Here is a 10,922-nt window from a genome sequence, read left to right as displayed (position 1 = left end):
GTTTCTGTGGATGTGAAAGGATTTGTATAACACATTCAAATTTGATGGACTTTCCCATGTTAACCCTGGACAGCCCTTTTTGTTGACATGTTCAAATAATGAATCTCTTATGTGTAGGATCCTTTTTCCCCCCCTGCTTCTGAGTCCTGTTTCTAGTTTTCAGGTAGGGATGCTGTGCAGACCATTCCATCGTCTTTCCCAAGCTTATGGAGTACCGCTGACTCACTGGCTTCCAGGAACCAGGGTGAGTTGTTCTACTTGAGCCTTTTTACCTCAGGCTGTCAGGAGCAGGACCATCTACTGTCAGAACTAGAGACGCTATATACAAATATGGTGCAGTTAGTCATTTATCATTTAATCTCACTGTTACCTCAAGAATGAGAAACTGTATGCTTGATTGACAATGATAATGTGTTAAGAGCTTTTTAAAGGTTTGCCAATATGCTTTATGAGTGTTGCAGACTATGGAGCATTTTCCAGTCATAGCTTGAAGATAATTTGATGTAAAATTTGAATGCTTTGAATCTATATAGCCAGCATATGAATGATGTCCTTCTGAAGTCAAAACTTCTTTCTTGTAACTGAAATCTTTTTTTGTGGGTTGTCTCCTATGACATTCACACATCTGCAAAAAAAAAATAAATCTGTGATTTTTTTTTCCACCAAAGACAAATGACAAAAATTATGAATTCACCATCTGTTTTCACTACTTTAAAGGTTATATTTTCAGAGGGCATGGCCTGGATTTCTTACATTGCATTCTTTCTCTGTTTCAGTGGCTGAAATGGAACATATATATTTGATTCTTTTACTGTTTAGTAAGGCTTTATCAGCTGAAGCTCAATTCAATGGGTACAACTGTGATGCCAACTTCCACAGCCGCTTCCCAGGTGGGAAAGTCAGAGAAAGTGACCCAGATTAACATTTATTCATTTATTTATTTAAAATAATGAATGAAAATTACGTTAATATTTCCCCCTCAAAGTACTTACGTGTGTGTGTGTCTCTTGCAGCGGAGAGGGATATCAGTGTTTACTGTGGGGTGCAGACAATAACTCTCAAAATCAACTTCTGCCCTGTCCTGTTCTCTGGCTACACTGATACTGACCTTGCCCTCAATGGTCGCCATGGAGATGCCCACTGCCGTGGGTTCATCAACAACAACACCTTTCCCACTGTAGTAATCTTTAGTATCAGCCTTGCATCACTGGAGTCCTGTGGGAACTCACTGGTGGTAAGAAGAACAGAAGTGACATGAATGAGCGATGCACATTGATCATCAACATTGTGAAGTGTCAGTAGTAAAAACCAGTGGCCATCATTGTTTACTTTAAAAAAATGGATGTCGGGTTTTCTACTCTGATGTAGAAATGAGGCAAAGTTTACAGGCTGTCATAAAATGACTTATAGCCTCAGCAATTATCTTCATGGTATTTTTTGCAATAACTAGAACAAGAATGCCAAGAAAAAGCTGACTGATGTTGAAAACATGAAAAACAAAACAATCCTGAGGGAATTTGGTTTAAAAAACATCTGATGGAAATTTTACTTCGGTCAACTGTGTAATTCACAGTATCAATATTTAGACGTCAGACAAACTGCATTTAGCCTACATATGGGGATGTCCAGCAGAGAAGGGGCTTCTGTGAGACCCCAGAGTCCTGTCAAGATCATGTTTAAAGCAGTTTAAGGCGATAAAAAGGAATCTGATAAGCAAGCTGCGCTCACCCATGTTTCACTTCAGAATTCAGTTGGATGGAATAAAAACAGTTCCTGGGGTATCCATCTGTTCTTGCATAAGGACATTCAGTATTTGAGAGAGTGCAGAGCATTGTATGTATCAATCATATTGATATTCTTCACTACAGGTCTCCACAGCTCAAGGGCCCAATGCTTATGGGAACCTGTCACTGGTGCAGATTGGTAACATATCAGGGTACATTGACACACCAGATCCCCCAACCATCATCAGTTACCTGCCAGGTCTGCTGTACAAGTTCAGCTGCAGTTACCCATTGGAATATTTGGTCAACAACACACAGCTGGCCTCGTAAGTCACACCTACTTAATTATATTCACTTATAGTTTGACAGTGCTCTGATAGGGGCCAGTGAAACGATTCCATATAAAGCAATGAAACAGGCCTTAAACAAACTAAACATGATTTTTAATTCTTTTAAAACAAACTGAGAGATTTAGCTTCATCTTTCCAGAAGAGTATTCTCCACAAAGCAGCCTTGAAAAATAACAAATTTAGTAGTAAATATTAATTGAACTATCTTGACTTGTACTTTAGCACTGACACCCCACAATAAAAAGGTTGTCTGTTCGGTTTCCGGCCTGGGCCCTTTCTGTGCGGAGTTTGCATGTTCTCCCATGTCTGCGTGGGTTTCCTCCCACCGTCCAAAGACATAATGTTTCGGTTAATCGGTGACTCTAAATTGTCCATAGGTCTGAATGCGAGCGTGAGTGGTTGGTCGTTTCTGTTTGTCTTTTTGTGTTGGCCCTATGATGGACTGGCGACCTGTCCAGGGTGTACCCTGCCCCTCGCCCGATGTGAGCTGGGTTTGGCTCCAGCAGCCCTGCGACCTGGAAATGGAAAAGCAGTAGAAGATGGATGGATGGATGGATGGACTTGTACTCTAGGAAGGAAGGAAGGAGGAAAAAACCGGGCAGAATACTTAGGCTATGCTGTAAAACCCATCTGATTGTCAACCATACAACTATGTTTATTGAATGTTTATTGAAATTGTAAACAGTATGTGACATGTAATTGTAACGTGTATGCTAACAAAATTTTTTCATAAAATCCTGCAATTACAGTCAAAATGCATTGCCAGTATTTTTTTTTTATCTTCTCAGGTCAGCTGCTGCAATCTCAGTGAAGGACAGCAATGGTACTTTCATAAGCACACTGAATCTCCTTCTTTACAATGTAAGTCGAAATATCTTATATTTGGTGTCCAACAAAAGCTGTATCCCAGAGACATAGGAATAGCCAGGAATCATCAAATATCATCATGTTCTCTGCTATGTTATGTTAATTTGTCGCTTTTATGTCTGTAATTGCAATGATTTCTGAGAATGGTGATCCATGTACAGAATGGGGGCACTACCAAAATCCCAGAAACCTTTATTATGTTTCATCCAGGCACCATATTACCTTTGTCCCATAATTTAGAGTGGATTATACAAAATTAAGCCTCAAATCACAGCAAATCTTCCCCAAAATGAACTTGGCAAGCACTAGTAAATGGAATTCAATTGAAACCCGAAAATTGACAACAAACCATTCTCAGCAAGATGAAAGGAAGAGGTCATAAAATATACTTTGTGTTTGTGTGTTTGTTTGTGTTCAGGACTCCTCATACGTTCAGCAGCTGTCCATCCCCATGGCAGGACTGACACTGAAGACACGAGTGTTTGCTGCTGTAAAAGCCACAAACCTGGATAGGAGGTATTCAATCAACAACTAGTTCGATACTCCTTAGGTTACTTCTAACACTTCATGTTCTTAACTACCAAATCAACTTTCTGCCAAATTGGTGGATGTTACAAAACTCCCTTATCTTCTTATTCAAGCACAAAAAAAAATAAAAAATAAAAAAAATAAAATAAAACAGGTGACTGTGTGATTTTCTCACAATGTATTAATCGGTTAACTGCTCAGTATGAACCACCTGAATACAACTTTTGTCTTTTACTGCCATGCTGCTCCTGCTGATGATAGTTAATTGTTAATGTTGAACAGATGGAATGTTCTAATGGACTACTGTTACACCACCCCCTCTGGAAACCCCAACGATGACCTCCGCTATGATCTTTTCTTTAGGTAACTCACGTTTGCAACAAATCAGTGATTTTATTTCAGTTTAGATTTTTCTCATGGTTGTATATTTTTTTCTAATATGACCTCCTGACACAGCTGTGAAAAAGACCCTCAGACCACCGTCTTTGAGAATGGGAAGAGCCAAATGGGTCGCTTTGCCTTTGAAGTCTTCCGCTTTGTAAAGCACAAGAACCAGAAGATGTCCACTGTTTTCCTGCACTGTGTCACCAAGCTGTGTCGAGCAGATGACTGCCCCATGCTAATGCCAGTGAGAATAACAGATCACACTGAACACTTTGTATAGCAAACTATCAGGATAAAATACTACAAACATTTTGTCACTGTCTCTGTAAAATATATCTACAGCTACACTTCCTGAATGAATGTGATGAGGGTAGTTCAAGTTTCATCAAGATTTCATCTGCTTAGCTCTCACATATTCAGTTACAGATAATAATCACTTATGGGAGTACTGAGTACATTAACTATTTGACTCAACTGCAATAGTTTTTGTATTTGCTGTTACTCTTTATTTCACCTTATTTCAGAGGGAAATATTAAACGAATATGTATTTTACTGGTATATTTGACAGTCACTTCAGTAGTACAAAATTACAGGTAGACTAGATGCAAGTAAAGTATATTTATACAGCACCAGACATAAGAAAATTCAAAATATTTTATTGATAAATAGAAATCCATTAAAATGGCATAACTGCATCAAATTTTATTTAAATGAAGTTACTCATCTATCCTATGGTATTAAGTCCTGATTGACAGGAGCTGTGGCAGCATGGCAGCATAGTGGTTAGTGCTGTTGCCCCACAACAAGAGGGTCGTGGGCTATCTCGGTTGTATCTCAGTTGATTGATGAAACTACCCATAGGTCTGAGTGTGAGTGTGAGTGGTTGTTCGTCTCTGTCTGCCTGTATGTGTTGGCCTTGTGAGGAACTGGCGACCTATCCCGGTTGACCATGCCCTTACCCAATATGAGCTGGCATTGGCTCCAGCAGCCCCCGCAACTGGGAAACAGATAAGAGATAGAAGATGAATGAATGAAGGCCCTTGCCTGCTACTCCAACCACAGACTGACAATGATGCTCATGGGGAAAACCTGTTTGTGCTCTGCCCCAGAGAGAGAGAGAAATTACAGAATACTGTGATGTTGTGAGTTGCAACTTTTTCCTGTGCTTGTCAGAAGGAATAATTTTATTTATGAATCAGCAAAACCTCAAGACCAAAGAAACTGTGTTGGCCTGCAGTGGACTGGCAACCTGTCCAGGGTTTATCCCACCGTCTCCCAATGTCAGCTGGAATTGACCCCGAGATCCCCCACAACCCAGAAATGATAGAGATAAATGAATGCATGTGTCCGATCAGTTGTTCCAGTTCCTTCATTTTTCTTTAGCTCACTGATGGCAAGGAAGCAGACGTTGTAGTTTTTAAAAAGACCACCAAAGACCAGGGGACTTTGGTGAGCCCTGTCTTTTGGCATCTCAGGGCAGCTGGAGAGGAAGTGGCCTCCTTGGCCACAGTAGAGGCAAGGGCTTGTCCCACATGCATGGGCTCGTCGGCAGGTGACGGTCATGGCTGATGAGCATGACGGGTGGTGTCTGGAAGCCCCGAGAAGGAGTCTGGAGAGCTGAGGCAAAAATTAAAAGTACACCGGAAAATAATGTCAAGCGCCAAACTCACTATACAGGAGAAAATCACTGAAGGAAAAACGATCGCGAGGCGAGGGGCAGGAGATCTGAACTATGTTTTATTTTGAAAAATAACCGGATTCTCTTCGTTACATCCGTCTATGACTCAATCTTGGCGCATGCCAAGACGCATGTCTCGGTCACGTGATACATTACCGCTAAAATAAGAAAAAAAAAAAAAAAAAAAAAAAAAAAAAAAAACTGTCTTTGTGAAGGGGAACAGGCCCAGTGAGGAGACAGAAGAAGAGACTGCGACTTCCATGAAAAAGAAAGCTTCATTTAGGTTCGGGATTAGGGGACAGAGAGGATGTTACTCATGTTGTGTTGTTGGCGCGATGTTACGAGGACGCTGCTAATTAAGTTGCATACGAGTGCGCAGTGGATTCATGTTTATTATGAAATTTAGAAAATAGCACAGTTTTTATGCCGATCGCACCTGATTGGCTGATGAATCTGTCAATCAGAAACACATGTTGACATCTTTATCAGCCGATGGTGACCTCGGTTGACCTGCGACGTCAGGGTAGTCTCAAAATTTAATGTACAGAGTTCGCTCACAAATGTAGACAGGTTCACACAAATGAGAAGCAGTTCATAAATGCCCATACCGCAATACATATGCTCTGTGAATTTATATTACAACTGTACCTCAAAATTATATTTGTGAAGATAAGTGCGTGCATTTTATATTACAAGTTTGCATCAAGTTATATCAGCAAACCAAAGCATGTGTATTTGCGAAACAGATCGTGCGCATTTGTCTGAAATACAACTATGAAACAAAGCCGAGAGAGTTCATTCATTATGAGACTGGTCTGACGCCATAAATGTGGGAGGAAGGGGAGAAATAATGTGAGCCCGTACCAATTTTTCAAAGCACTTCATTACTGCAAAGGTAAGTGCTACAGGCCTATAGTCACTGAGGCTTGATATAGTTGTTTTCTTAGAAGTAATATTCTTTTCAACATAAAGGAAAACGACTACACAACAAAGAAAAGAATAGAAAAAGAAATAGAAAATAAACCAAACCACCAACCAGGCAAGTTGCAGGAAATATGGTCACTATCTCTTTTCCATTTCATTCAATTTCTTTACATGAAATCATTATTTTATCCTGTTGGAATTTTGCTTTAAATTGGACCATAATAAGTTTCTGAATTGTATAAAGAGCTATTATATGATGATAATATGATATCATGTAAAGAGGAAGCATTAAAGGGCATTTAGGTAACATTTCCACCAACTACATGTCTCTGCCATTCTGTGATAGATCTGTGGCAGCAGGAGGAAGAGAGATATTTCTGGGGGAGAGGAATCCAATGCTGCATCTGGAAATGCTGTCTTGTCTGCAGGACCCATCATCACTCGGATTGGTATGGTTTGATTATACTTTTTCTCCTGTCTTATTTCTTAATTTCAGTGTCAGTTTCTGACCAACCTCCTCCTCCTCTTGACATCTCTAAACAGCACTGTTATTGATGAATAACACTCTTGAAAACATAATGGAACATCATACACTGTCATAATTCTTAAAAACTTAACTTTTTTGCTTTGATTTCTAACAGTTTGTAAGAGCTCCTTAGATGAAATTTATTACATTCATATCAAGAGGTACTCAGGATGTCAAAAACATGTTGAAATGTTACATTGCTATGCTATTTGTTAAAGTTAATTTGGGTGACCCCGAAAGTTGAAAAGCACCCAATTTTGTCAAATGTGCTATACTATATGAACTAACCATATTCCATGGGACACTGTACTGAATGGAAGATTCTGGTGTTTTCCCTAAATCCCCTTTACCTTTTTCTTTTAACCACAGATGAAACACCAACCAACAACTCTCTGCTGGGTAAGTCTTTCTATATTAAATGTGGCATTGCCTTTCAGTTGTATAATTTAAAGCCATTTAAATCAATGAAAGACTTTAAACTGACAGAAAATGATTTAAATTTAGAAAATAATGTATATGTCTTGTTTTCTGATGAGGCATTTTCTCTAATTGCATTATTTTGCTACAAATCGCTGTTGAAATGTCTAGAAAGGAATGACTATTGAAAACTCAATTCCCATGAAGTGTAGCATGAGCAAATCATCATCATCTATTTATCTTGTCTCACGTCAGATTATCTCTTCTCACTGACATTCTAAACATTGATACTGTTTAAATGGTTGAATCATTGGTATCATATGCCAATATCAAATATCAAATAAATGTAGGTATTTGGAAAATATTTAAGCAGGACATTCAGGTTATTTTCACATGAATTCCATTTTAAAGGAGTATGTTCATTAAAAAGAGAACAGAGTTCCCTTTATTGCCCAATTCAACTATGATGGGGCCTCACTCCCCTTTCAGCTCTTTGGTCTTAGTTGCACTAGAGTGCTCAGATCTGTACTGCTTTGGACCATGGGTAGTTTTCACATGGAATATGAAGGTAGCTGGTTTATTATTTCCAGGTTCCTGTGGTGTTTGGTAAAATCACATATTGTCATATTGATGAAAAGTGCTTGACATGAAAAGTTTTCTGACAATGTGAAGGTTTGGAAGCGAACCGTTACATTGTCATTAACTTCTGTGATAATAACCGTATAAAAGAGTGTGAGTGTGTACCTGTGTGCATGTGTGACATCTGCAGGTTGATATGTTATTCCTATCCTTATTGCTGTGGTCACATTAAGTGGTTTAGATTAGGCCTACTGTTAACCCACTGTCACACATTGGTGTGTGAGCTGCTGCCAGTTTGTTATTTGAGCACCCAAGCCCTCTCCAGTGGATTGGTTCCAAAGCCCCTGCTTTGACTGGAGGTCAGCCCAGCTATATTTATCTGGTACCACTCCACCTCCAACATCAGCTCTTTCCGTTTCCAACATTCTATTTCCCTAGGACTACCATACAATCTGCAAAACAGGGTAGTGGCTTCATGTTTTTTTGTTTTTTTTTCAGGCAGAGCCTGTGCCCACATTCTTGGCACAAAATCAAGCACATTTTAGCAATGGTTGGGCTCAGCAAGGGCTTGACCTTGCCTGCAATCCTATTTGATAGGATAGACAGAATTTCAAGGCGCAGCCGGGGTCAGGAGTGGGTCCACTTTGGGGACCTCTGGATTGCATCTATCCTCTTCAAAGATGATGTTGGCTTTTGGGCCAGTTTGCAAGAGAATGTGAGATGGTAGGGTTGAGAGTCAGCACCTCCAAGTCTGAGGCTATGGTTATCTGGAGGGAGCTTGGAGTAGAGCCACTGCTCCTTCATGTTGAATTTAGGCAGTTGAGGTGGTTCTTGCATCTAAGAAGCTTCCTGGAACACCTTCATCTGGAAGTTTTCTGTTCATTTCAACTGGGAAGAGGCCTTGGGGTAGACCTAGAACCCATCACCCATCACAACTTCATGTTCTTTTTTTAAACCAGAAGAAATCATTTGGATGAGGAGGTGGAGCTAAGGAGGACTGAGGTTTGGATATCACCTGCTCTGTACTCTTTTCTGATTGTATGGTACCATCAATCAACTACACTGGAGCCACACCCTAATACACCTCCTGCCACCACCTCCTTAAATTATTATTTAAAAAACTTTGTATTGAAGGCTCAAGATTCAAGGTTGATTTAATCAACTTTGAATCTGATGGTCATTAGAAGGCAAAAATACAGTGTCGAAAGGGAAACCTGTAGTGTTTTCTGTTCAGAATACGCAGGTCAGTCAAGCATGAGGTGAGCAGTTCAACTCACTTCAGAGTGCTCAAATATGTAAAAAAATAAATAAATAAAGAAGAAAGACAAACTGACTGATTACACAAAGTTATTTTGGGAGTTAAAGTTGACCAAGTGTGAAAACACATATTAGAGATAATTTTCAAATGTTAAGTAGCTGTTGATATATAAATTGTTTGGTTTAATGCTGTCTTTGTTTGAGAGATGTATGTGAATAGATTTGACTGTTTCTTTGTGCTTGTGCTTGTGCTGTTTCAGCCCATCTGAAAGCTCCAGTGTTTCAGATGAACACAGTGACCAGCGCGCTCATCTCAGGCGTGATCATCTTGGGCGTCATGAGTGTTTGCTTCTTCATCTTCTCCTTCACCCTCCTCAAAGGAAAGAGCACTCCGGTCAGCACCCTTTCTGGAGTACATAACCCAGCCTTCAACTGAGCACCTCAGCCTAACTCATCACTCCCACAGTGTCAAGTGAGGGGACAGCAAGAGATGTGTCATAACATTTGCATGCAGTCAGTTGATAGACATGAAAATAAGAGCTTAAAGTAGAAAACTCACCAGATCTGTACAATGAGCGTTATTGTAGAAGTAAAGCAGGAATTTATATTGTGTTGTTCTGTACGTTGTATTTGAACCATGTGGCCTCAACCTGCGGGTGATCTTTTGTCATGCAGCTTTAACCCACACAGTGGGGACACTGGACTTAATTCAATACCTCAGCTGTATAGCTCCCAGTTGCAGGTAAATGATCAATTACAAGGCTTAATGTGCACTGGGGTGATGCATAAACTGCTTATGCAACACTTCCTGTCCCCGAAGCTGAAATATAACAAGAGAGAATTAAATGAAAACGATTTCAAGGTTTGATTAGGAGCCACCAGAAAGCCTCAGGGTTGGATTTGTTGTCCCATTCCTAAATTGATATTATAATTAGAATATATCTTTACTTCATTTACAGTCTATTGATGATGATCTAATGTTTTATCAATTGATAGTTCTGTCCTATGTAAACATGCAGTTTCTTCACTGACTTCACAGTTGTGTAAAATCTGCCAAATGTTTTCTTGAATTTTTACTGCTCATCTGTAATTGCAATCTGCAAATTGTGTGCAATTGTGCATATTACAATGATTTGACTTTGAATTGTTTGATGTTATATTTCTAAAGGCACAGTATTTCCTCTTCACCTCCACTAGGGAATTTCAGGTGCTTCTCTCAGTTCTGAGTGAAACATCAACAACACTGGAGGTGGATGGAAGAAAACATCTTATCCATTTTATACATTGATGAAATTAAAGTCTAAATCTTACAATGTTGATACTGGTCAAACAAACTGGCCAGGGTTTGATGTCAGCACAAGCAGGGGCGACAACCTTAGGCATATTCATAGATGACACTTAGACTTATTGGCAGTTAAACAAAATGGCAAATGGGTTAAGGAGCAGGCAAACAGAAAATACTAACAGGTAACAAAAGCAGAAACTAGCCGCATAACCTATCATGAAAACAAGCAGATGATCGCACAAACAGCTGGGACAAAATGATCCCAAGTCAGGTGTTTAAAACATGTAAGCAAAGGTGAAGCGAGAGAAACAGTGTGCAGATACATTGTGAGTGAAAGGAGAATGGCAGGTTTGAGGGAGTATAGAGATGAGGAGAGGATCTTGTGCTGAGGCTGTGAGAAGT

General features: G+C 39.7%; 1 protein-coding gene across 1 annotated transcript; it reads left to right on the top strand.

The window, feature by feature from the left end:
- Window positions 1–784: 784 nt before the first annotated feature.
- zpld1a (zona pellucida-like domain containing 1a) lies at window positions 785–9,671 on the top strand. Its single transcript, XM_029519925.1, has 10 exons — window positions 785–890; window positions 1,014–1,234; window positions 1,869–2,050; window positions 2,863–2,935; window positions 3,360–3,457; window positions 3,752–3,832; window positions 3,926–4,097; window positions 6,803–6,905; window positions 7,352–7,381; window positions 9,496–9,671. The coding sequence occupies exons 1-10, from the start codon at window positions 785–787 to the stop codon at window positions 9,669–9,671; spliced, it is 1,242 nt and encodes a 413-aa protein (XP_029375785.1).
- The last annotated feature ends 1,251 nt before the right edge of the window (window positions 9,672–10,922 follow it).

The sequence above is a fragment of the Echeneis naucrates genome, chromosome 14 (assembly GCF_900963305.1).
Source record: "Echeneis naucrates chromosome 14, fEcheNa1.1, whole genome shotgun sequence".
Classification (NCBI taxonomy): Eukaryota; Metazoa; Chordata; class Actinopteri; order Carangiformes; family Echeneidae; genus Echeneis; species Echeneis naucrates.
This window is presented reverse-complemented; position numbering and strand designations above follow the sequence as displayed.